The 27,278-nt window shown below is 42.2% G+C and overlaps 2 protein-coding genes across 2 annotated transcripts in view; one reads left to right on the top strand and one right to left on the bottom strand.

Annotated features, from left to right (window-relative positions):
* Window positions 1-16,484, top strand: part of TRPM5 (transient receptor potential cation channel subfamily M member 5) — a gene marked incomplete at both ends in the record, with an annotated part of 38,142 nt that extends 21,658 nt beyond the window's left edge. The window contains 11 exons of the mRNA XM_084264094.1: window positions 387-482; window positions 2,860-3,118; window positions 4,368-4,486; window positions 5,019-5,151; window positions 7,552-7,726; window positions 10,208-10,376; window positions 11,056-11,234; window positions 12,220-12,352; window positions 14,287-14,359; window positions 15,277-15,367; window positions 16,384-16,484. Of these exons, the coding sequence (XP_084120220.1) occupies window positions 387-482; window positions 2,860-3,118; window positions 4,368-4,486; window positions 5,019-5,151; window positions 7,552-7,726; window positions 10,208-10,376; window positions 11,056-11,234; window positions 12,220-12,352; window positions 14,287-14,359; window positions 15,277-15,367; window positions 16,384-16,484 (1,528 nt within the window). The remainder of the gene's footprint in view (window positions 1-386; window positions 483-2,859; window positions 3,119-4,367; window positions 4,487-5,018; window positions 5,152-7,551; window positions 7,727-10,207; window positions 10,377-11,055; window positions 11,235-12,219; window positions 12,353-14,286; window positions 14,360-15,276; window positions 15,368-16,383) is intronic.
* Window positions 16,485-19,719: 3,235 nt separating this feature from the next.
* Window positions 19,720-20,912, bottom strand: TSSC4 (tumor suppressing subtransferable candidate 4). The gene has a single exon (XM_084263658.1). It carries the CDS (start codon window positions 20,828-20,830, stop codon window positions 19,805-19,807), a length of 1,026 nt encoding a protein of 341 aa, XP_084119784.1. The 5' UTR covers window positions 20,831-20,912; the 3' UTR covers window positions 19,720-19,804.
* Between the last annotated feature and the right edge of the window lie 6,366 nt (window positions 20,913-27,278).

Below are 27,278 nucleotides of genomic sequence, written 5' to 3'. Positions count from 1 at the left end.
TGGAAATGTGAGAATTGACACCATGTTTCCTCCTGCTTCTGGCATTTCCTCTTAGCTGCTGTGAAGAGTAACCAAGAACACAGTATTGGGGTATTGTCTTCTAGGACTCACTGAGGGGTTTATTTCTGCTGAAGTCCTAAGTAATTTGAGGAAACTGAGCATCCTGCCCTATATTTTGCGAGACATTATCACTTTTCTGAATCTTGCTGGTGACTTCAGCCCTCTCCTTACAAATACACAGAATTTGCATATGATGCATCATTTGATAGCTTCTCAGCAAAGCAAGTCCAAGATAAGTACATGCTAGAGGTTCTATATGAATGCAAATTTAGCAGTGAAAAATTACTCACCGTCATCTTTCAACTAAAAAGTTTATTTCCTTACAGTGAGGAAAAACAATCAAAGAATGAGCTGGAACCATTCAGAGAGCTGGACAGTTTAGATACAGAGAGGACTCTCTTTTTTTCCAAAGATGATGAGAGGTAAGTTTAAAACCATTAGTTAATATAATTTCTGTAACAACAGTCTCAGAACAGGACTCTTGTTGTGGATTAGTGACCAGCTAACGATCTAAGGAGCAGATGAAGGACCAAGAAGGTCATTACTCATCGGGAAGTGTTGTGTCCTCTGATTACTGTTGCTGTTTCTCTCTAAAGGGAACACAGTAAATGATGATGGATATATTACTGTTTTAAGAAGATGAAGCTTTACTTGTTCTGAGCAGGTAATTTCTACAGAACAAGGAATCTGCTCAGCACCTGGGGAATCAGAAAACATTTCCTGAGAATACCCTTCAGCTTGTGATGGCTGAAATACGTAGGATTTAGGAACTAAGTCCCTATCAGATCACTGAGCTGAGCAAAAAGGAGGTTCTCCGCAAACCCTTACATTACATGAGTGCACCACTACATATTTTCCTACAAAGGCAGCACCAGAGGTACTTGCAAGTATCATTAGCTGGGAATTTTATGTTAAGTCAGCTTCCCACCTCACCAGTGCTCTTCATTTATAGCATAACAGATGGGCCCTGAGGAACCTGAAATACAATGACATACTGATGAGTTAGAGGGAGCAGTACAGGAACAGGTAGCTGAGCACAAAGATTTTGGCAGTTGCTTGTGGTCATTCATAGACCTCTGACTCAGAACTCCAGAATCTCACCCTATACCTCTGCCACACACTCCTCACCAAAACCTGGGAGGCCACAAGGACTTCAGTCAGGATAGGAGGACTTCTGATTAGCACAAAGTCCTTGTAATGGCTAAATGGCTACCTGTGTTAAGCATCCACTTCTCAGTGATTTAAAGAGATCTTCAGAAATACGTGAACAATGGCAGCAAGGGAGCATCACCCACAGTACAAAGTGCTCGGCCAAGTTAGAGTTATTAGGTTCTATTTTTACCTCTGGCATTTCACTGCTGGTTTACTGGAGAAAATCATTAGCTCCCCTCTCCCCCTCCCTAACCTATAAAACAGGTGTAAAAGCATCTATGTTTTGGGAGCTCTTTGTAAGCAATATCATAAAGCACTTCCATATCCTGAGCGAAGCGTGGTTTGGTCATTATATTGTACATACCAATTGCTATTATCTTCACAGTTTATTTTAACAAAGAGTCTCTCTCCCTCCCAGATCTGTTTCAGTGTCTTACAGCAAAGCTGCAATTAGCTATTTATGGTATTAGCCTGTTACCATTGACTATACATCTTATGAAGACATAAATTGAGAGGTGGTATAGAATCAGACACACAGAAAAGACTGGCTATGAGGAGAAACTTTTCCTTGTGACAAATGTATTTAATAATTAGCAGGAATGTCAGGGGAAATTAAAAAACAGTGAAGAGTCATTGTTTATTTTTTGTGAGGCAAAATTGAAGACATACCCTAGTGAGCACATCCTCTGTTTGCGATCATGCCTTTCAGAGTCAGAATCAGAAAATCTAAGATCCAATAACATCCCTGGTTTACACAGGAGAGCAATTTATGTGGAAACAAAGCCTCACACTAAGATCAGATTGCTACCCAGTACAGGGAACTTGCATTTTCTGTGCAAGATAATTTCCACTGCCAACAGATAGTACTTCACGTTCCAAAACACAGCAAAACCAACAGTAGATGTAGAGGTCAAATTTCCCTTCAGTTTTCAAAATACTTGCATAATTCCTCCATAGGCAAAGACAGTCTTGAATAATTCATGAGGCTAACCTTTTTGCTAAAAGGCTTCTATGCTACTTTTTCCACAATTTACTCTAATTTAATTGTAAAGGGCAAAAACGTCAGTGCTTACAGTTGTGTAAAGGACTAAGGTATTCCTTCAGCAGTTCTCTCAGACTTCAGGAAGGAGGGTTGAGAAACATGTACTTAGTGTGAGCCTGCACTTTTGAGGCTGGAACTGGTTAAAGCCACAGCAACAAGAACTTGAGCGTGCAAACAGTATGAAGAATCTCTAGAGCCAAAATAAGAACAAACTGACTCACAAGCTACTCTTTTGCTCTACTCTCCTATTATTTAGGATGATGCAGAGCAATTAGCCCACCTCTCCCTCTCCTGCTGTAATAGCACCATGTTTATACTACATGCAGGAACACAATGAAATTACAAAACAAATTAAAACAATGAAAATTGAAATAGCAAGAATATATATTTAAGTCTGACATGACTCTGTTTAACAAGAACCTTTTTGTACTCATTTCTGCTTCGGTAATGTGAATGCTCTGACTGATACAGCCCTCCTCCTGCCACCCCCCAGTATCTGCCCGTTACTGCCTCACAAGAGGCTTTATATAGAATACTACTGAGACTATTCCCACGAACTAACTTTAGGAAATCATCACCAAGCCCATACTCTTTTTGTTTTGCAGAGGAAATGGCAAATGGGAAAAGCAGAACCCTTCTGAAAACACAGCGTGGGCGACATTTATGTTTACTCGGTGGAGAAAATTCTGGAGTGCCCCTGTAACTGTATTTATGGGGAATGTTATAATGTACTTTGCTTTTCTGTTTCTATTTACTTACGTCCTTTTACTGGACTTTAAACCACCTCCACCTGAGGGTCCATCTGCTAAAGAAATTATACTTTACTTCTGGGTTTTTACCTTGGTCTTGGAAGAAATCCGACAGGTCAGTAACCTAAAACACCTTAGTGACAGCAGGCAGTACTTTGAATATATTTACAATCTGTACAACTGTACAAGCTCAAAAACTTCAAGCATAACATGCAGCTTTGTGCCTAAGGGCAATACAGAATTTACCTCATCCACACCACTCCACCTCTCCCAAAGAAAGATCTTTCTCCACCACGTACTCCTGTTTTTGCACCCTGCTTCAGCTGTAGCCAAGTCAAGTGGGCTGCTAAGGTTCAGGTGCCCTTCACATTGCAATGTACCTCTCTCATTTCACTGCCCACAGCTAGGCCCTCCCACCCCAATAATGTAAGTTGGAAGTTGTTTCCTACACCTGGAAACACAGCAGACAACTCTACATCCTTTTAAGAGATTCTTCTCTGCTAGGGTCTGTTTTAAAAAAACCCAAATTCATCAGATTGTGTTTTTCCTAAAATACTTCTCAACTCAAAACATTAGCAGATCTCCTTCTGGTTTGCTTTTCTTAAAAAACCCAATGAAACCAAACCAAAAAAACCCCCAGGTTCTCCATTACTCTGTCAGTTACTGGTTTTGGAATATCCTCAGCTCAACAAACAAAGTTAGGCGTGAACAACAGTGCTAGTGTGCTCCCAACTGTGGGATCATAAAGCTGTCCTCTTTAGACATGGAAAAGCAGTCATAAACATCTACTCTGGAAGAACAAATAGGTGTTCATTATTTAAGCAACAGGGACAGCGGAGGGGATCCCAGCTGGTTCCAAGTTGAAGTTATGCAGCAAGGAAGGCCGTAACCAACAGAGGACATGGAAAATACTTGGATCAAAGAACATTTCATTGTAAACCTGTAAAATGTGAGGAGAGCCAGGCTCAGACTCAGTTCAGAAACCCATCTCTTTGCACTCACTGACAGCTCCGGCACACAAACGCCAAATCCGTTCGTGCTGTGGAGACAGCAATGGTCAGGAGCTGAACTTTGACTGGGACCTGCTGTATTGTTTAACAGCAGAATGCTGATAAAATCTTAAATCAGGCCTCAAAAAAAATCTTAAGGCTAATGTCACAATTTTTTTTTTTCTTTTTCAACTTTTGTGTTTTAAGACACTAAAGTGAGTTTATCTTTTCAAGCTAAAAAGCTTTCCCATTACACTAGGAATTTGTCTTTGCTCTTTGCAATGAAAGAGAAAAAGGAAACAGATCCGTTAAAACTCACATTAAAATAGTGATACAGGAAATGTATCAATACTGGTGATTGTTTCTCTTCTTCAGAGTTTCTATACAGATGAAGACACAAATTTAATGAAAAAATTTAAACTATATTTGGAGGATAACTGGAATAAATGTGATATGGTGACCATCTTCCTCTTCATAATTGGGGTAATCTGCAGGTAGGTATCTGTTCCACTTGATGTCGTTAACATCAGTAGCAAGGGCTATGGGTCAACTCACAGGTGTCTTGTGCACCTGAGGACAGACTCTGACACTTACTTTTACAAGTTTTGAGACATGTTTCTGCAATAAAAGCCTCTGAAATACTGTGAAATCATAGAAGTTGCCCCAGAGAACACAAAAAGACATACTGGTATATTCAAACACTTGTACAGAAAAGCTCTGCTTTTTAAAACAATTGGTTTTGGGAATCACTTTTACTCAGTGTATAATATACATTTTGTTATTTTTTTTTAATTTAAATAAATCTTATTGAAGCCAAAGCAGAGAATACAGTGTCCCTCCATCTTTTGGCTATTTCTCATCAATGTACAGACATTACATTCCTCTCACAGGCTAATGCAACCACAGCCCTGAAGCACTTCCCTTTATCTGACTAGGCTGTGCCTGGACACTGAGTGTAATATTTGAGAAAATACTTCTCAGCTGTACTTGCTGAGATCTGATGTTTTTATTTCATGTGTTCTGCAGGATGCTGAACTCAACTTTTCAAGCTGGCCGTACAATACTTGCCATTGATTTTATGGTGTTTACACTTAGACTTATACATATTTTTGCAATTCACAAACAACTTGGACCAAAGATCATAATTGTGGAAAGGATGGTAAGTGTGCAGTCTCCCTTGGATAAATACTTGTGCTTTGTCAAAAACAGAGGTAGGAAATCTTCTCATTACAAAGCAAACCAGTTTATAACCTATCTTCACTTTTATATTCTTAAGGTTTACACTTTTGCATATATTCCCTTATTTATTGTTGAATATTAGGCGCAACATTTGAAGCAGATCATTCCAAAGAGCTCTGTAGTGTAATAAGTTGACCCCACTTTGCTTTTCCTTGTACCATATCTAATAATTTATCCTCGATCTGGTGAATTAGTAGAGAGCCTTTGACTTACCGCTACTCCTCCTACTTCCTCAGCTGCCTGCTTTCAGAGCAAAGACCTCCGACAAACGATTAGGGAAGGGCAGGGCATCTGCTGAATGACTCCGCTCTGCTCGGGGAAACAGGCAATGCTGAAGTGTCAAAAAAAAACCTGTGGAAAAGGATAGCTGCAAGTTTCCCACAGGAGTTCTTCTTACTTGTACTTTGAAGCTCCAAGTTTCAGTGAAAACATAGTAGTACTTTGTGAGCATATGTTGGAAGATGTTGATAAAAGATTTTTATTTATTACCGCTCTCCTGCAGTAAATGAGATGTTAGGACTACAGTTCCTGTGCTTGGGTATGTGTTGGTGTGATGAAGTAGCTTTTTACTTAGGTATGTTAACCCTCTAGGCCAATTAGCTCATGGTAACTGATTAATAGGAGTTCATCTAATTGTGAGTGCTATTATAGAATCTACAAATATTTGATCTGTGACTCACAGCAGAGCTCAGTAAAAGCCCTACAATCTAAACAAGCCTATATATTGGATAAACATAACCACCAAGCTATTTGGATCTGTCTACAAAGCAGTAACCGAAACTCTAACATGACATTTGCTTGGAGTAGCAAAAGGGTAGAAGGCAAATAAATATTTGTTCTTGAACATTATCTAGCTTACAGCATCAGCAGACTTCTGCTGTACGAGAACAAGTCAGATGTATAGCTCCTAACACTTCCTTGCTGCACACTAAACTAAACCAGGGCCTTGAACAAATACAGTGATGTCTACTATGTGGGCATCTGAAGTGATAAGAGAGAACACCCAGATTAAGACGAGGCAAGTGAGAACGTAAGCAGCAGCCTAGGCAAAACCTTTCATCTTAGCCCAATCCAAGGCAACACGGTGCCTTAGCTTTGGTAGTTCAGCATTGAACCTTACATCAAATGAATGAACAGTGAAAATCGTTTCAGTAAATGATATCTCTTTGAAAGGTTCATCAGGTGGGTTTGAGTGAGATCATTTCCCTTACTTGAACAGAGGAACAATTGAAGAATGTCTGTTGCCATCTTTCTCCTTTTTGATTTTGCTACAGAAATACTGAAACAAGTCTGGTAGCTGCTAAAATGGCAGTTCAAGGCCAAAGCGATGCCTGTTCACAGGGAGACCACAGATTGGAAAAAAGTATTTCCAGACTTGTCACCACTCTCTCTTAAGCATGATACCAGTGCAGTCCTACAGCCTCTCTAAATTCTAAACCTTTCAGAAAACAAAAGAGATTTGTGAAAGCCAGAGAGATGTCAACTGTCTTGCCCAGCTCAGATACCATGTCTTAATAGAAGTGCAAGTAAGAGCCTGGAGGTCTGAAATGACTATGTTCTTGGGTAGCTGCACAATCCAATAGTCTAATTGAAACAAATCTACAGTCCCTAATGAACTCTGGCTGATTAGATGGGGAGAGGATGAAGTGTTCCTCTTCCACCAGGGAAAAATTATTGTACTTGAAATACATATTAGATTTTTTTTCTTTAAGTAAGTGTTTTAGGATTCAATTACTTCTGCTTATGTAGAGAAATGCAATGTTTAAAAGCTGGAAGTCCTGAAAACAATCACTCAGATGCATTACTTAGCTTGAAAGCCCATAACAGAAGCTACCTGATCCTTGCAGCCTTCAGTGTCTGCTGTACCAGCGGTTCAGTATTCATCAATGAGCACCAACAGTCAACCAGGGTTCACTGTTGCCCCAGAGCTCTTGTAATTCACAGAAAAACAGTCAATGGTACTGTGAGACCTCACAGGAAATCTGCATTTAAAAGGTACAATGAGATTCACTTAAAAGAGAAAATGTGTTTAATTTTTAAATGTTAGAAGATTGAAAAGCAAGGTTTTAATTTTAAAAATGCTTTATCAAAATGAGCTGTTGAAGAAAAATGCTAATTATGTGCCAAGAAAAATATGATAACAGCAAAGTGAAGAGAGGAATTCTGTGTGTGGAAGTGCACCCTATTCCACCTCCTTTAATCTGAACAAGCTTGTAAAGAAACAGAATTATCTGAGCCATTTCCATAGAGAAAGACAACAGTTCTTTGACTCTGCTATTAAAACCACCTCTCCTGTTTTCTCTCTCCCCCTCTTTTTCAGATGAAGGACGTTTTCTTCTTTCTGTTTTTCCTGAGCGTGTGGCTCATTGCCTACGGGGTGACAACTCAAGCTCTGCTTCATCCTGATGACAGCCGAGCAGAATGGATATTCAGAAGGGTGCTTTACCGTCCCTACCTTCAGATATTTGGCCAGATTCCACTGGATGAAATAGACAGTGAGGAAATTTCTTGCCCCCCTAACTTAGCCATTTTTGAATGCACACTTATGATTAGAGGATGGAATTCCTTCCCAGTATTGTCTTCTTTATAAGAAAAAAAAAATCTTTGTCCTACAGACCAGAGCTTTCACATTACTGTGATATAAATAGCATATCTGCAAAGAGATAATGTGCATTGTGGAATTACATTAGAGCATAAGGGTTGGCCCTATTCAGACGAGCTGTCTGAAATATTCAGGCAAGGGTTTGCAGTTTCTAAGGCTGGCATACCTTCTTTCACTTCAATCCATTTCCGTTCAGTTTAACCTAGACCCAGATAACCCTGTGTAAACTGAAATGATAGCGCCTCCACACATTTTGCAGTAGTTTAACATGATGGTGTTAAAACAGTACAGCTCTGCCCATAAGCAAACACTTATGTTTTAGAATAAATATTCTGCTACATCGTTTATTGACTCTGGAGGTAAAGCTGCCCGAATCAAATAAAACTGGTAATTGCATATATGCAACATTAAAAAAAAACCCAAACCAAAACCAACATAAAAATAATCACAAGACACAGAAATACTTGGACATAAAAGTTCAAAGGCAACATTTCTGGTAGGTAAGTGGCTACAATTCATCTCTCAAGAAGTCTGAAGCAATGCCACAGCATTCAGCCAACCACAGTACTAAATGTCCATGGCAACACTAGGCCTCAAACTTGAGCTAATATAGATGGAACCAAAAAATCCAATAGACAAAAGGAAACCAGTTAGCATTCTTTGATGTTCACTCCACTTAGTAAGAAAAGGCATGTCTTAGAACAACTAAAAAAGTCTGAATGTGAGAAGGGAGCAGGGCTCTCACTTAACTTGGAGTACCTGTGGTGTAAGCTGGCACAGCACAACCAGTCACTCTCACTGCCATTAAAGTAGTTGGAGAGAAATAGGTATTTCTGGAATAGGATTTATGTCATTTGGAAACAGGTCAGATGTAGCATTCCCTAGAAACATGTGCTTCCACCGAGACTCCAAAGGGTGTCTTCACCTGGGTGATCAACTGGCTAAAAGACAGGCAGAATCAATCAATTAATTACATGGGCAACTTCCAGAAGGGAGTGATTTGCCCTGAGGCTTATTCTTTTAACAGCTTTAGGAAACATACAGAAAAGAAGATGGGTAATGCGGGGGGGACAAAATCTGCTGACAAAAGTACATCACTGGGTAGTAACAACTGAAGCCAGCACCTCAGAGTCACAGAGGACCCTTGTGAGTGCTAAATTATCAGATTAAACTCCTTGTTGATAAATATAAAGTAATATACTTGGTGAAAGCGACCCCAACTGTGATAAGTTTTGATACAACTGCGTGCCCTAAGGAATACAATCATGAGGTTATCCATGGCAGTGGGGAAAAGAATTATTAGTGAAAGAAAATGGAGAACAAAAAATTAAATATCCTTACGTTACTCTATATTTGTGGATTTCATTCATAGCAGGAGACAGAATACAGGGGCTAGACCTCTAGTCTGATGCAGTAGAACCATTCTTACTAACCCCGGGTGTACGCAGCAGTTTAAATATAGAACAAGGAACCCCATTCCCAGCTTTTACTGAGTTTTCCCCTCTAACACACTAACCAGCAAGAGGACTGTGAAGACACAAGTATGCAGGGGAACACAACTGCCAAATATTCAAAGGTGGTTTGACTTTGGGAATTCAAAATCAGTCTAAAGAGGATACAGCCTTTTTCAGCACAATCCCCTTTTGCTGAGTGGTACTAAAAAGCCAGCTGTGAGGGCCTGCTCACCACTGAACCAGTAGCCAGGTTCTGGAGGTCTGCACTGTCCTAGGGCTGCAAACCTCGTGCACATTAAAGCAATGTCTCCTCAATGTACGTGACAGGATTATGTTTTCACAAAGTTAAAGACACTGGATATGTGTTCATATCAATGATCTCTGAACTGCAAGAAGCAGCTCAGTAGCTCAAGCAGTTAAAAAACAGTTCCTTTAGGGTTGAGAGAGTTTTGCATTTACAGTCTAACTGATCATCAACAAGTTAGCACAAAAATACTAGCACAGGAAGTGGTTTAAACTTTTTATGACTGCAACATATTCAGAACAAAATTCTGCTGCTGTTTATATACATCCAAAGTTAAATCTCATTTTAGTAATCAATAGCATCACTGTCCTTGATTTGTATCTTAACAGAAAAAGTACTAAACATATGCATCCACCCATCCATGTCACTAGTACTTAAGAAGAGACATGTTTAAATAGAGATATTAATTCAGGTTTTAGTTGCACTGAAATAACTATGAAATGCATTACTTCAAACCTCGGGAACAATTTGTAATTCTTGCCATTCTTTGTTGAAAGTCAGAGATTTTGCTCCCCAAAGTGCCCAGCTTTTGCCTCTGCTTTAAGAAATACATGTGGCAGGAGGATTTGCCAAAACTATTTAAACTATTTTTTTATTTCTCTATCTTCCTTTGCAGCATCACGAATGTATCCCAGGAACTGTACACTTAATCCACTGCAGATTCTGCAGGAGAACTCACCATCATGTCCTAACAGCTATGCCAACTGGCTAGTGATACTTTTGCTAGTCATCTTCCTACTAGTCACAAATGTTCTCCTTATGAATCTCCTGATTGCTATGTTCAGGTAAAAGGGATTTCAGTGCATATCAAGACAGAGGCTGCAAAGGTTTAACTGAATGCCCACATTTACTACGTTGCTGCTGGGTATACATTTTGGAATACAATAGTAATTTTCCTAATAAATATTATTTGGGGATTGATAGGTAGACTTCTGTGATCATACAGCTCTTAAGCTCTCATCGCCCTTACTCTAGCCCCATTAAAGACAAGAAGTAAAACCTCCTTTACTGCTAAAAGTTCAATTAAATATGCATAGAAGGGTCTGGGTTCCTGGCTGTGCTGCAGCATGAGTCTGCAGGTGCACAGCAGCTGTAAACTTGGCAGACTTAACGGTGGATAATCTGCACACAGGGGAAATACTTGATGTCAACACGGCTAAAAACGATTCATTCAGTTGAAGTACTGATGTGGCATGTGTGCTGATCGTGCCTGAGAGAAGTGGAATCACAGGGTTTTGTTTTTAAAAAAAAACTAATGTATTTTTAATGTTTGAAGACTGCAACTGCAACTATTTTAATATCTAAGAATTTGTACAACCTTTAGATTAAATTAATACTACTTACTGAGCTTGCTGTTTCTTAAAATAAATGAGGGACTAACTTTTGTAATAATAAGCTTTGACTTGTTGGAGTAAAAACAGGGTGGGCTGTGGGGTTTTTTTTTTTTTCTTTCCCCAATTACAGTTACACTTTTCAAGTTGTCCAGGGCAACGCAGACATCTTCTGGAAAATTCAGCGCTACAACCTGATTGTCGAGTATCATGGCCGACCTGCCTTAGCACCACCATTTATCATTATTAACCACATCGCTCTGGTCCTCAGAAGAATCTTCAACAAAATGGAACATAAAAAAGAACATCTGGGTGAGTTGTTAACAAAGTTCTAGCAACTGGAGACCCTGACACTCTCCTAGGTCACGCTGCATAGGCTAAACACAAGAGCAATTATGATTTCCTTAAGCCAAGAGTCACAATTTATTTGTAACAAAGAGTGCCAGGAGACTACAATGAAAAATTAAGACTTAGAGTGTAACCTCTTCTGTAAGCATTTCCCCACAGTGCATCATAGCTATTACAACAAAGGTGTCTATATAAAACTGGTTAAAGTGATTTGATGTACAAAGAGATAACAATGGAGAGGTTTACTGAACAGTTGTTTCATTTTCTCCTGAATTTTTGTAAATATCAAGTACAGACAATCCTAAAAACATATACCAAGTCTAAAAATCTAATGGGATCAGCAGAATTTCCCAATACAGAGACATGGAGAGAGAGAGAGAGAGAGAGAGAGAGAGAGAGAATGCTTAGAGAAATGACAGTCCCTTAAAAGTTATAATTAAAAAGGCAGATGTAATTCACAGAATTACAGAAGGCATTTTGGGGCTTTCCACAGTGACGGCAAATCTAGTTTGATAGTGTTTGATAATAAGCCTATTTCCTCCCACACCCGGGCTGATAATGGGCTTTGGAGCAGAACTGTTGTCAGATTGGAGCGAAGCACAGTACATCTGAACGTAAAGCTCTGCTCATTAAATACTCTGGGGCTAAAATATGTCAGAATCCAGCCAAGTTGTAAATGAGTTTATATGGACCCACTGAAACTGGTCCCCACTGTTATTCAGAAAACTCAGGAGTCATATCCAACTGCAAAAAAGGCTTTAGAGATGGCACATTGTTGCCTTCCATCACAGGCAAAAAAAAAAGTAGAAAATACGTATTCTACACTGCATTTTCATAACATGACACTCCTGCAATAGCAATATGTCATTTTTCTTTAGCATAGCCAGCTTCCATTACTAGTGTAAGAGAAAAGGGAGAAAATATAATTCTTAATTTTTTTTCCCTACAGAAAGAGATCTTCCAGTTGGCCTAGATCAAAAAATCATAACATGGGAGCTAGTGCAAAAAGAAAATTATCTTGTAAACCTTGAACAAGAAAGGAAAGAAAGCAATGAAGAAAGGCTGAAGGCCACATCTAATAAGTATGTTGTTCTCACCTACAATAAACGTACCCTGCAAGTGTTCAGCTTTGCATGAAACATTATATGAAGAGCCCAACTAGGATGCAGTTAGGAAAAACACAGGCCATGAAGAAATGTGAGAAGCCAGCACTACTACAGTATTAAAAGAGTTTCTGGTACTCAAAGCTTGTACAGTTACAGACCTGTAAGGTCCAGTCAAATCTGCAGTTAAGCTCAATGAAGATCACATTCATGAAGAAATGGTGGAAGAAGAGTGCCCTGGCTATAATGCAGTGCACCTACTTCCATCACCTGTAGGAACACACCACTGACTTTTGAATGGCTTAGACTTTTCAGTGGAAGTTTAAGACATCTTAAATTACCACCAGCACACAGAAAACAAGTATTTACAGCTTTATGGCACGAGCCTACAATATTCCACAAGAAATTAAAGACATTGGCTCTAAAATTGTATTTAATTAACTGAGCCTCCATTTAAACACTTCTCTAAAATATCTCCCCACTAGTTACATCGCTTAAGTTGGTTTAGTATTCTAAAGGAAAAGTCCTAAATTATGAATCTAAGGTTCACCCCTTCAAGTGGGACACAAAGTATTGATACACAGGGAAAACAGAAACATCTAAGGCAATACTGAAAGCCAGAGAGCAAAGCATTCTTTACAAAAGCTTTTTTTTTTCACCTATTTCTGCTGTTTTCTCTTACAATAACAGAGGCACAATGGGCATGAAAGTTACTGTAGTAAGAAAGTTGCATGGAAGTATTCTTGTGCTGTTTGCTTTCTGTGCTAAGTCACAGAATAGCCAGAGACCACAACAGCATATGAGTATGTTCTAATCTAATCTACAGAGACTCTTAATTCATAATAATTTAGAATTATGACGTTGGTTTAAACTTTATTCTCATAGTCAGGTCACTGACAAACCCTTGGAATAAGAGTTTGGTTGCTGAGATGAAGCAATAAAAATGTGTGTAACCTCTTCCAAACAAAGGGCACGATTACATTATTTCTAGCTTTAAGGCTAGAAAGCTTTAGAGATGGCACATTGTTGATTACATCATGGCTTGGAGGGGAAAAGAAAGAATTGGTCTGGCTTTGCAGTGTTTCAGGTACAGCAGAACTAGAAAGAGCCTGGAGAAAGTTCAGATGAACACCAATAAACCTGCAGCTTTTTATCTTCGCTCTTAGGTGGCAGCTGTGTGTATTTTAGATCTTACAGAATCCTCAGAAAGTGACTCTTTGAGCTTTGCATTGAACCAGTCCCAAAATGCATTAGATTCCTCTTACAGCAGCTTTTTCACACAGACCTGAATGGAATGTAACCTGTTAGAGGGGAACTTTGGAACAGTAGTTAGGACAAGGCAGGGAGGGATTTGAGGATCCTATGGGGAATCAGATGCTAAGAATAAGGAACTGATGGGAGAAGAGGTGAAGGATGCAGAAAGCACGTGGACAAGGCAATGATGTGGAAGCACTATAGGGAAGTTCTCTATGCAGTCCCTTTGGACCACATGGAAAAAGGGATTTGAATGTCAAGCCAGTTTCCAAAAATGAAACCTCGTATAAATTTAAAGTGACTCATCTCCCCTGTGTTGATGGAAAATATTGTTCTCACATCAGGATCAGTTTACATTTGGTACAGGCAGGACGTAAGCAGCTGGAGCTAAAGCTCCTCTCTGCTGTCCCTGATTTCCACAGCAACTGGGGCTAAACAGCCCTCAACAGAAGTCGAACCCGAGTGCCCCAGAAACACTGCTCTCTTCTTGCAGGAACACCTCAAAAGGGCCAAAATTTTCAGGGGGCTCTGGGGTGTGTCAGCAGCACAGAACTGCCAGCGAGGGGCCGTGGTTCTAGGAAGTTAGGCAGGGTTTTGTGCTTTAGGATTTCTTCTGAGGCCTTCCCTTTCTGCTGAGCGTGTCTGCTTTGCTCCCACAGGGTGGATAATTTAGCCAAATATTTTAGTGGATTGAAAGAACAAGAAAAGCGGTTTAAATTTATGGAAGCCCAGGTAAGTCATAGTTTTACAGGCATTTCTATCAGCTTTAGGATTTCACATTTCTGTCATTTATTGGTGGTTTGGCAGACCCTGTTTAGGGATAAAGGGAAGGGGAAACGGATCTGTGTGATGGCTTCACTTTCCGTATTGTTTTCTCTCAGGTAATACACATATGTAAAGAAACATTTCTCACCTCCAGTAGAAAGGAGCAAGGGAAATAAAAGATTTCTTTCTCTCTTTGCTAATCTAGTTGAGAAGTGATTTCTTCCTACATTGAGAATGTTTCTGGAAGAAAATGCTTCATCCTTCCCACTCCATTCTCTTCATTCTCCCAATCCTTTCTTTAAAACTGTCAACTTTGAAAATACCCACATGCTGTCTGGTCTGACCTAGACTGATCTTCCTGGACATCAGTTTTTCTAATTTTCTTAGATATCAGATACCACCTTCTGAAAGGGAAGTGCCTAACATACAAACCTGAAGCACAAGATAATAGAAGGAAGCCCTATCTTGAGCTTTTGATGACAAACCCCTTGAACATAAACAAACATCTTTTAAACAGTCTGAAAATGCTCAGCATTACCTCGTGCTATGTAGCACAACTGTTATTGTTTTCTTTGTCCCTAGAACTCTCCGATGTAATTTTGGCCTGGCTGAGAGTTCCTTATCTTAATACACCCATTGCTGTTTCCCTCCTTTTTCTTATCCATTTTATGGCTTCCTGAAAAAAGTCATCCTATTCAGCAAACAATGCTGACACCAAATACAGGTCCAGCAGAAATGCTTTCGTTTGTTCCAGCTTGAGATAATGCAGCATACTCACAAAAAAGGGAAGGTATTTACTACAAATCTTCCTTCAAGGCAAGGAAACAAACAAACAAACTGTGCTATCTCTGATCAGGTTGCTGCCCAGATTATTTTTCTTGCAGATTTGCTACTGTTCAGCTGTTCTCTCCTCAGTGGCAGAGGTTTTAACCAAAACCAATCTCTTGTGCAACCAACCAGCTCCAGCCTGTGCACGTAAGTATTGTAAGCAATCATGGAAATGCTAATTAAAACTGCTGAACAATTTACTTAAAAAAATGCAAGGGGGGGGGGGTGTATTTAAAAACAACCACAAAAGGAGGTACCAAAAGGTAATGGGAATATAAAAAGGAACAGAATGTTCATAATTTGGAATGAAAAAATTGCTTTTGCAAAATATAGTTAAAAGCTGTGGGGAAAGGACTGGCACTTAGTGTGAGTGTAAGGATCTCACCCAACTTCAAGCATGCAAATATCTACCAGCAGGTTTCTTGAGAGGATTGTCTTGGAGGTTTCTTGAGTCAATGAGATAGTACTACCAAAACATTAGCAGAACATTTAATATGGATAACAATAATAATTAAAAATAAAAAATGAGTAAGCCTCCTACTTTGTTTTAATCAACCCAGCTCATCTGGCTTCAGAGCTGAAACAACTTCTGTGAGTTCAGAACTCTGTCCTGTGGCACAGGGCTCCACTGTTTGGAGAGCAGAACTAGAGACACAAACAGCCTGGTTCTCAGCCACCACAGGATATCCAACAAAACCAAGATTTTGGATATTCTTCTTAATGGTATTATTTCCCATCTATGTATGACATCTATTGCACAAAAAGCCCCTCAAAAACTATAAACTGAGCATATCTATTCTACACAGGAAAAACAAGTAGCTAGAAACTCACTCAGACTCCAACTAACATCAACTTACACTAGAAGCTGATAAAACATATACGTAAATGGCATCATTATCAATATTCCTGTAAGAAAAACCATCCTGTAGCATGTATCCCAGACAATTTAAGTTTCTGGGTTTTATGCATTTACAGTATTAAATAGCTGAAAAATATAGGAGAAATGTGTTATCATTTACTAAGCAAATGCAAGGAAATAGAATCTACAGTATCTTTTTATTATGGATTATTTTCAACATTTTAAAGTTTCTTGGGCAATTATTATTATGCAGCCCTTGTCCTAAGGCTTTTAAACAAGCACATGGCTTTTACAATCCTATTAGGTATGATGAATGCCGACACAGAAGTGCCTTTGCCAGAAAGAAGTGAAAGAGAAGAGCATGCAGATCAGTCTCAGACTGACATCACATACATTGATAATTAATTTTTTTTTGTTTCTTCCCATTAAACCTTTTGTGCTACTGACCTACTGCAGAAGCAATTTTCTAATCTTGTGAAGACCTCCTAAGGCCCAGCTCTCAAAGCCTTTATGCCAAGCACTGTCAATGTTTGACACAACTGACAATTTCTTGCTCTTCTCCAATTTCTTGGGCTTTTTTTCCCTCCTGCTCCTCTATCACTGGTCCATTCTGTAAAACTATTTCACAAATCACAGTAAAAATCTTCTCCTCCAGGATGCCTCTACCACCTTGTTTTCTAAATACCACGCCCATCAATCCACTATCATCACTGCTAATTTCCACATGCCTCTGTTCAAGGGAGTCTCCCTTTGGAAGAGTGATCATTTGTGCATTAAAGCCCAAGCCACTTCCCTGGCCAAGAAAGCAAGCTCGTATTTCTGAGTTACTTAGAAAGGAAATCAAGAAATAGTTTCCACAGGAAAGGGCCTGGGATACTGAACTATAACAATCCATACAGTTCCTGGAGTTCTTACAACCCTCAAACAATTGCACTCACTGCCTTCTCTTCCCACGCTGGCTTCCATGAGGTATTCCTTTGCCGGTCTTCTCACTCCCCCCCAGAAACTGGAATCTGTGCAGCCCTCGAGCGTGCGGCGGCTCGCGGCCACTTCCCGACCCAAGGGGAGGGAGCCCCGCACAGCCAGACCCCCGGCCTCCCCCGCCTGCTTGTTTGTGTCAGTGCCAGGCTGCAGCTGTTGGCAGCTTGCTGTTGCTGAAGGAGGCTTTGCCTTTCTGGATACAGAACACCCCATCTACATCTAAGTGGTTTTCTGATTTCATTTTACTTTTCTCTCTCTCAAAGGTCAGGAAGAAAAAAGTAAATCAATTTGCACTGTCATTTTTTTCATTACTTAAGCTGGGATGTACATTTTTAGCCTACAAAAGCTAGCTGGCTTTATGAGAATTCTGTATGAAAAGATACGCCAATAAAATGAATATTACTACTGTCCTTTAAAGGGAAATGTCTTTGGAATAACATAAACAGCATGAGAAAAGGGAAGTATTGGGTTGGGGTCTTTTGTACACTGACAAGCTTGAAGTGAACTTAAATTTCCTCAGGCATGTATCGCTGCTTCTATCCAACACAAATGTAGGATGCACACAAGCTTTCTCTGTTACCAGAGGCGAAAAAAGAAAGTCTCATATCTGATAAAAATCTTTTCCACATGAGCCTTTTATTAACAGATATTAGTTTTGTAATGATGTCTTCATAAAATAGGTATTTGTCCAGTTTATTCATCTGTGCCCTAGACCCCAGTGACCCCGTTAACAGTGATGGAATTTTGGGACTGTCCTACCTGTTCTTCACCCTAGGCAACCACAAGTTCTAAAACCAGTATGTTTGTACTGCCCTACATTTTTTGAGGGGAAATAACGCACATCTTACAACCAGCACACCCTGCTCTTGGCAGCATGTTCCACTCTGAAACAGCTACTGCTTTAATTGTGATCTGCACATTAATTATCCGGTATCTATCCATTTGGAATTGCTGGTATGTCCCATTCACATGCACTGGAACAAGTGATGAATTTAGCAATGACCCATTAATTAACGTACATCAAACTGAACTGTCACAAGGAAAGATACAACACCTGTAAAATTAAAAGGTGAATTTCAAAAGATGGAGCAATATTACTCATTTTACATTGTTTTCTGCCTCAGCTGCCAAACATGTCTGCTCAAACACAAAGACCCAAATGATTCGGGCCCACCAGGCAACTACTGATAAGATGCTGATACTTCTCACACACCCTCCACCCCCCCATAGGCAGTGCCCTCCTCAAATACCCTTCAGAGCTTGAGGGGGCAGAGCCTGGCAAGAAAGGTCATGAATTCTAGAGAAGCAATCTTTCACTACTTGGTTATAAATACTAACATTGGGGTTAGTTAATAATGGCAAAAAAGGTCAGTCCAAAGTGACCTGAACCAATGTGAGTTTCAAATAATATAACCTTTCATAGAATTTAATCTTATTCCCTTATTTATAAAATTTAATAACATTCTGTTTGAAAAACTACTATATTTAACATTCATTACAATGTGACTCATTGTATGAGATGATTCATCCTATGAGGTGATTCTCTATGTATTGTAAAATGACTGAAAATGTTAAAAATATGAATTTCAGAATCTAGGATTTGAGGGAGAAGTTACAAGGTGATAAGCTTAGAGTAACATTTTAGTAGATTTTCAAGACAATTCTCATATCAAATAAATGGAGTATTTGTTAAAACTCCTACAGCCATATTAATTAGCATGCTTCAAAGAGATGGAAGAAATCAAGCTACAACTGAAAGTTTATTGAATCCCAAAGAACAAAAAGTATCCAGTTTGGTATATAAATGCCTCTTACCCACCAAATCTACACAAAACAAATGTGGAAGCAGTGTCACCTTGAAAGGGACATACAATGTGCAGACTGAGAACCACCACATCATATCATACCAGTAAGAGCAATTAACAACCAAAGCTGGTGCAAATTCTGACCTACACTCTGTGGTGAGACTTTGCTGAAGGCATCCTGAGCATGTCTTCACCAGGTTGTATCCAGTTGTACCTAGCCACAGAAAATACTGTGGGTTTTATGATTGTTACAATGTAACATTATAGAAGGTAAATATTAAGCCATCTTAAAAAAATATTGATTTGCCAGTTCCCACTTGGACCCCTGAAACTCACCATTAGGCACCATCCCGCTTTTGCTGTCAGTGGCAATGAGAAAAGGATGTATTAAAAAAAAGGTTAAAAAAAGGTTTAAAAAAAAGGGTAAAAAAAAAAAAGGGGGGGGAGTAACAAAAATTAATGTTTTCCTCCCTGGGACAGGGCCAGGATAAATCCCATCTAGTGGAAGCCCAGGTTTTATTTTCATTGTTTAAAAATCTCTACATAATGAGCTCATTATCTTTGTTCCAGGTTTCTCCATTATTTGGGAACAGCTCTAATCTGGGGGTTAGTAGGCAGCCTTGCAGTCTTTTAGCTAACACATCCTTTTCTTTGGCTAATTCAGCTCCAGAGCAAGCCCCAGGAAGCACCCCTTATTCCCTCCTGCTAGGGTGCAGCTATCCTGTGCCCACAGGCTTCTCACAAACAAAAAGTCTGGACTGTATTTTAGGTTGCTTGACTTCTAAGAATGTAAGGTGCTCCTGGTGGCTACAGTGCAAACCATCAGACAAAAAACTACCACATGGTTTCACATCAGAAAAAAAAAGAAGTCAGAGAAAAAAAACCAAACATATCCAAAGACAAGATCAGTCCTTGGATGCCTCCAATGCAGTCCATCCTTCAGGACTCTTCCTCTTCCCCTTCATCATCTACTTTAGGTCGGAAATGTTTCCTATTCTTCTTCTTACTGCAGTGGAATCCAACTGTTTCCACCGATGGCTCTTCACCTGTGCCACTAAGCTTACCTTCTGTATCCAGGTCCCCTATCATCACACACTCCTCCTCCTCTGTTGCCTTCCCACTTCCACTATCTAAGTGCCCCAGCTCCACCTTATCCTCCTCCCTCAAGTCATCAGTATTAAGAGATTTTCCTTTCAGATCTGTTTTCACATGTTTCTTATCATCCATCCCTGAGGCTGTTTTCTTTTCCAGTCCATCAACACCCCTTTTTATTGGTCTGGTGAAGACAATCCTCCCAGCTCCACAGCTGGAAGGGTCCTGGTTGAAGTATGGGGTGTAGCTTTCTTGAGCAGCTGAGCTTTGTTCCCCCCTCCTTTTCTTCAAACTCCCTAGAAATTCCATGGCCACCTCCCTGTTAGCCTTGTCGCTAGACTCTGAAACTCCATCTAGGCTGTATTTGGTCCAGCGCTCCGGGTGTGCCACATAGTCAGGCACAGCAGGAGAGGTTTTGGGAGCCTGCACTGGTTTGCTTTGCTTTCCCAGGCCTTCTGCAACTATGTTACTCGAAACTGTGGTTGGAGGCAATGGCCTCTTAAATCTCCCATCAACAACATTATCTTCAGGCATTGAGGGCACAGACAACTTGGCTGCCTCTTCCAGGCAATCAAAAATGCTCTGGCTACGGAGAGAGAAGGTAGAACTCATGCCCCTCAGATGGAACGGCTGGACAGGAGATTTGTGACTGCTGTTGGAAGAGTCAAGGGTGTCTCCTGATCTGTAATCCCCATCATCTACTGACGGCTCTTCTGGAGATACCGTATCCACTTCCGCTTCATCTGCTAGACCAAAGTCATCCGAATCAGAATCACTGAGCGACACTGTGTCCGAGGGCAGAGCTCCTTCATAGTCTGTGGCACCATCAGCTGCTGTCCCCAGAAAGGGTTCACCTGCATCCTGATCTCCCATCTTCGGGCTGTCACTCCACTGAGGTCTTTGACGTAGGCCCAGGGACAGCTCCAAACGCAGTTTTCCAAATGCCCAGCAAATTTATTGCCTAGAAGAGAAAGAAACATCAAAATTCAACTGTGAAGTAAGAACCTAACCTAACCCTAGAGACCATCATTCTCTGACACGCAAAATAATCATCACAGGCAGCTGTGCTTCAGGTATTCCTATGCAATACTGCTTAAAATACTGTATAAACCCACAAAAACACCTCCTTATCTCTCATCGCTTTCTTTTGGCTGATGATCCTTCACTGCATTAGCCACTTTGCCTCCTGTCCCAGTAATCATCACATTCTGCCTATAATAAAAGGCACTGTTACCAATTGACATCAGTGGCAGAGAAGTCACAAAAATATCAAGGCTACAATTTCAGGGTTGCTTAGAAGTAACAAAGTACAAGCCCCACTGGGTTTATGCTCTGCTTTCTGGGCAACCAGAAACAAGAGCTGGCAAACACACACTTCAGTTCGGCTCTCAAAAGCATGAATTACAGACCCCTTCTAATATATTATTAGAATAAGCTCAACTACCTAATTACAGGTTCTTTTGAAATGATGCAGTAAACAGACATGAAAAGTCTGTTAAGTCACTCACTTTCTCTTGAGACTGAGCCAGCTTCCCCTCCTGAGGGTCAGTTAAAGCCACCAAAGATCTCAGCACTTCCACCCTAGAAAACAAACATTTCCATCAAGATACTGGAAATGTAGTTTTAAAACAAGTTTTAAAAAGAATTCCTTCCCTCTGAATCATCCAAAGCTGCAGAACTGAGTTCTAAATCTGACACAACCTCGTGCTAGTATAAAAGTCTGCTGATATTCCTGGATTTTTGGGCAAGAGAAAAACACACAGCCTAATAAGGCAGGCACCACTGTATTTACTCAGCCTCCCCATTCACATTGCCAACCTTATCCTGTGGAACACAAGAGAGGTTTAAAAAAAAATAAAGTTGTAATTTGCACATGTAGTAAACCATTACTAAATTAATATTAAATACAGCTAAGAAAATATAAAAATAATAAGTGTACATTGCGAATACTAAATGCTGCAAAAAAAGAAGAGAGACCATGGATACCACGGAGCTGTGTTTTCAAAGAAAGGTAAAGTTCACAGTTAGGGCCAGATTTCTCTGAGGCATAGAGAAACTTCTGAAGAATTAACCAGCCCAAGTGCTGTGTTCCATGTATAAAGACTGTCTGTCTTTGACAAAAGGTATCCAATGACTGCTTTTGAAAACATTACCCTCACTGTGACCTCTAAACAGGAAATAATCTGAAAATCATACGTCCTTCTGCTTAGTTTTATAACACATGAAAGTAATTACTGCAACCCAAAAGAGACATTGAAGCGCATAACTGACTACTAAACCAGCTGCTTTCAGATGGCAATAGAAGTGCTCAGCACAGGCTGTGAATCTGGGCACCTCCTTACTGAGTGCAGTCATAAAAAAAAGGAAAAACAGTGCTCTTAAGGAGATGCTTTAGCCTTAGCAGCCAAACACATTGACCCTTACAGCACGCCAGGCAGACTCACAGGTTTGTTATGGTGACGTGATCACTGCACAACTCGGATAGGGTGGTGTCTCTCTGGATAGGAAGGTCCTCATTAGACTCTTCCATCCTGGTCTTACTCAGACAGGCTCTGCACATCCTCCTGCAGCCTGTGAGGAAAACAGAGACCCCAGTCACTCCAAACCACGGCCAAAAGTCCGCTCTCATCACAGAGACAGCACTGCAGCAAAGCCTGCTGGCAATCCCCTGGCAACCCCAACACGGTGCCCGCAGAGGCTGCTAGGTCAAGACTAAGGGCAGCAGCCCCTAGGCCCTGACTCGCACCTCCAATGAGCAACCTGCCCCGGGGAGAGGGAAACGACTGAACCCAGGGCCTTGCCCAGAACCACCAATGCAGCCCAGGGCCTCAGCCGTCCTGCCCACCATGCCCAGGGCCCAGCTCCCTTCCCCGGGCGGGGTTCTCGCGGATACAACCTCCCTTCCCGCCTCGCAGGCCTCCGCACGCCTGCGGGCTGACAGCCTCCTCCTCCTCCTCAGGGCGCAAGGGCAGCGGGAGCCCCCCATCCCGCCGACCACCAGTCCCGCTCGGCGCCGCGCCCAGAGGCCACCAGCCCACCGCCACCACCTCCGAGCACACAGCGCGAAGGGCTGGGAAGGGGAAGAGAAGTACTCCGTACCGCGGTACAACACGGGCCCGGCGCCTCCTCGCAGCAACCGCCCGCCTTGCCCGCCTCTCCCCGCAGCCGACGGCCGCCGCGCAGGGTGCACTGGGACACAGAGTCCCCAGCAGCTGCCTCAGGGCGGCAGTACGGGTCGGAGAGACCCCAACTCCCAGCAGGCAAAGCGACACGGAAGGGGCGGCAAGCGGGCGACATCCGCCTCCCCCGCACCGCCTCTCTCCTTTGCGCCCTGGCAGTTGTAGTCATCCGCCTTTCCCCCGGCGGGGGACATTTTGAGAGCTGGGGCGCGGGGGGGAGGGGGGGAATATCACGGGAAACTGGTGCGAAACGGTGCTGGGCTCTTCCTTCCGCGGCGGCGGAGGGACTGCAACTCCCAGAGTGCACGGCGCCGGCTGCTCGCCCGCCATTTTGCAGCCTGTGAGGAGATGAGGAGGTGCTGGCGCTGCTGCCCGTGCAGGAGCGATGCTGGGGCTCACCCGGAGGGCTTGTAGGTGTGGGCGGCCGGGAATGGCCACGGCCCCGCTGCAGTGGTGGCTGAGGCGCGATGGCCCCCTTGGGCCGCCCGTCGCCGGGATGGGGGCAGTTGTCGTTTACCTGAAGAGTCTGTAAAAAGTATGTCAAGCAGAGCTTTTTTTTTGTTTGTTTTCTCATCAGAAAAGCAGGGTTTGGCCCCAATGAGAACTCAAGAGAAATGTCTGGGATTTTTTGTTTTATTTCGTTGGTGATGTGCTGGGGTTTTTTTTAAATTTGTATTTATTTCCTAAACCATAAAACCCCCAAGTCTCTCGGGGCATAAAACCACTGTAAACATAAAAACATTAAAAGTTCCATTTTCTTTCCCAGAAGAACATGTTTTTGTGTGTGCGTTGAGAAGTGGAAGTCTGGAAACATTTCACTGGTGTTGGCCAAAGGTGTCGATAATTCCCCCTCTTTCAGAGAAAAAAGTTTACATTTTCAGTGGACATACCATTTCCCAAATAGTTCCAGTATTTAGCTTGTTTACCCTATGTCAAGGGCAAAAAGGAAAAGGCAAGATGTGCTGTGCCAGTGGGCTGTGCCGGCACATGGCTTAGCAGCTTGCAGGGCACATCACCCTTTACCCCCAGCTTGCTTTTGGTCTGGAGTATAAGCAGAGCTCACCTATGCCAGGGAAATTACTAACCCCACGTTGTTTGCTTCTAGTGGCATTTTAATTTTACTCCCAAGCATCCCAATCCTGCTGTGTTACTGGTTGCTTTGCCGTACTAGAGGTACGGCTGAATCCATGAAGAGACTTCCACTGGATCCCTGCAAGTGGGGCCTCACGGTGAGTCACCCATAATACAAACTACAGCCACTTCGTTTGCACTCTCAGTTTTTAAATATATACTTTCCCCTGCTGGAGTGTTGCTAACTATGGTAATTTATGAGATGGAGGCTGCATTTGGAATACATTTGGCAGCAACAGTGAGGTTAGCACAAAATGTCTTATGTTTGGCTGGAGTCTTGCTGTAGTTTTAAGACAACAGCTCCAGAGGCGTTTCCCAGCTTGGTGATCTTACTGTTTTAAGATATGGTAGTATGGTCCCAGGTATTCAGGTGGGTTGCTGGCTGGAGAGAGAAAAAGAGGAAAATAAAGAGACCTGCAGGAGGTAATTGGGAACAGAAAGGAGGAGGGTAGTGAACAAGCAGAGGGATATGAGAGTGAACTACTGGTGAACATTGCCAGTGCATTGCAACATTATCAGGGTGCTTGGGACACACCTGGCGTGAGCTTCTGAGGGTACAAAGGAAGCAGGCAAGAACATGTGGATTAAGCAGAAGCACAGCCCACTTCTCTAAGGCTGGAGACAAACAGGGTGTGCCATGGACTGGTGCTCTTTTGTTTCGGACCCTGAATTTAATGCTACATTAGGGGCTCAGGGACAGAAGAGGGATACACCACCTCTGCCATGTCCATCACCTGTGGATGTGGGTGCCTTGAGAGACAAGCCCCATTCCTCCATTTCCAGAGGCTACAAGTTTTCTTTTTTTTTTTGCCTGGATACTTGTGCATATCGACAACCACGGTCACCTTCAGCAGCTGGCTGTACCCTTATTCTTCTTCCTGTCTTTTCACAGAAGATTTAATACTGCACGCTGCAGAGTAAGTGGGGATGAGCTGCTTTTTCTCTGGTGGCTGAGCACAAGGCAGTTTGCAGCACTGGATGTGCTGATGTGTTGGGATTTTCACTATTGCTTGGCGACAGCTGGAATAAAAATAATGAGTCAGACTCTGAAGAGAGTCAGATGGTAAAGTGTTTTCCCCTCACTGGCATGAATTAAGGTGGCTTGACGTGGGACTGGGGGGCTGGAAGGCAGATCTGAGGTGCAGTGTGGGCCATCATCCAAGCGAGTGGGCCGTGGCCCAGTGTGCAGACTCGGAGGGGCCGGCTCCTTTGCAGAGGTGGCCCCACATGTCTGCAGGAAGCAGCCCCGTTCCCTGGTGGGAACCATGTGGTCCTGCCTTGCAAATAAATCTGCCCTTCTGCCCTCATCCTGAAACTGTTTCTGCTGCTCGCTGGCAGGTTCCTGCTGCTTCTGTGCTGGGAGCCTGGGGCAGGCGCCTGGCAGGGACCGCTGGCCCCTCTCCTCATGGCTGTAGGAAAGCATCAATTGATTCCCCAGCAGCCGCCCAGATCATGCAAGCCAGAGAGAGCATTCAGATGCATGTTCACCATCTCCTCAGTCAGGAAGGGGTGTGGAAGTTAGTCTGTGGTGGCCACGTGCAGCTGGTGCTCAAGCTCCTGAGCAGAGGCAGGGAGGGAAAGGAGTATTTTCCTATGGGCAAAAAGCAAAAGCACGGTAGCAACCACCACATCCTTCTCTGCTGGGAGAAAGGAGTTGCACCAAGTTGGAACAGGTACAGGCTGAAGGAGATAATTCTGGTTGCCTTCTCCAGTTTGCAGGAAAACCTACAAATGGCCTTGAAATTCCCTGTGAGGGAATTTCCAATATTTAGCCTCTGACACTGCCTCTTCTACATTGCGCTTCTCTTACCTGTTTTACTTTGCACTTTCATTTGGTCCTGGTTCACCTGCTAGGAGGTTTGATTTATTTCAGTGTTGTTTATCCATGTTGGTGCTCTTTTCCCCTAAGGTAACTACATAAAATTGGCTCCTGTGGAGTGAGTTTTAATGCAGGCAGGCTATGAAGGTCTTGATAAATTTGATTCTGCACAGCAACAGTGTTATTGCCAGCCTGGAGAGGACCTGCAGGGAGGACCTGCAACACCTTTTCTATCACAGACACTGCATGTGTGGGAGGGAACTGAAGTCATTTAAAAGCAAGATTAATACTTTCTGCAATTATTTGAAATTTTAAAAAGAAATAAGATCAGTTGGGGGTCTCTGTTCATTTAGACTTAGCTACTGATTATTTGTACTAAAAAACCCACCCCTAATTCTTGCTTATTCCCATCCCTGGCCTCAGCGTGCCTGAAACTAACAGTGAAGGGGCTGTTGGAACCAGCCGAAGGCCTTGAAGAAAAAAGCAAAACCCACAAAACCTTAAAACTCTCCTCACCTCTTGCTAGAACATTACCTGCAGGAGCTTCATTAAGCAGCTCAACTCTGTAGCCAGCACAGGGCTTTGTGTTTAACACCAGTAACCCTTGCTGTAAAAGAACCTTACCAGTTTACTCGCAGTTGGCAGGCGGGGTGCTGTACATGCGCCACCTCGCCTGGCCTGACACCAACACCTCTTCGGTACTCGGCAAAGCTGTGTTGTAACACAGGGGAATGCCCTAGCAAAGCGGGGCCAAGAAACACCACTTTTTAAAAGGGGAAAGAAAAAAAAGTGTGATTAAACTCTTAATTACAAATATTGCTTGCAAGTGCTGGCACTTGAGCTGGGCCGTTGAAACCCAGAGGAGAGACGCCAGGCGGTTCTCACTGGCATTCCTGGCTGCCAGGTTTATGTATCCTCTAATGTACTGGCAAGTGTAAAAACAACGTGGGTTCAGTCATGTGGCAGTTTTAGTGGCTGGGAGGTGTGTTCCATTTGCTCCAGGTCCCTGGGCTCTGAAAGCATCGGGTCTCCTGCATCAGAGAAGCTGCCAGAGGTTGGCTGAAGTGCTTGCACCAAAACAGCATGTCTTTGCACCTTCTTGCTTAGGTTGTGCCCGATGTGAGGTGATCCAATGTGCCCCAGGCTGATGCTGAAAGCAGTGGTCACACAAAACTATGCAGAATAACACCGT

Source organism: Gallinula chloropus (genome assembly GCF_964237585.1).
Source record: "Gallinula chloropus genome assembly, chromosome: 4".
Classification (NCBI taxonomy): domain Eukaryota; kingdom Metazoa; phylum Chordata; class Aves; order Gruiformes; family Rallidae; genus Gallinula; species Gallinula chloropus.
The sequence above is the reverse complement of the archived record's forward strand: the minus strand, read 5'-3'. Positions and strand labels throughout refer to the sequence as shown.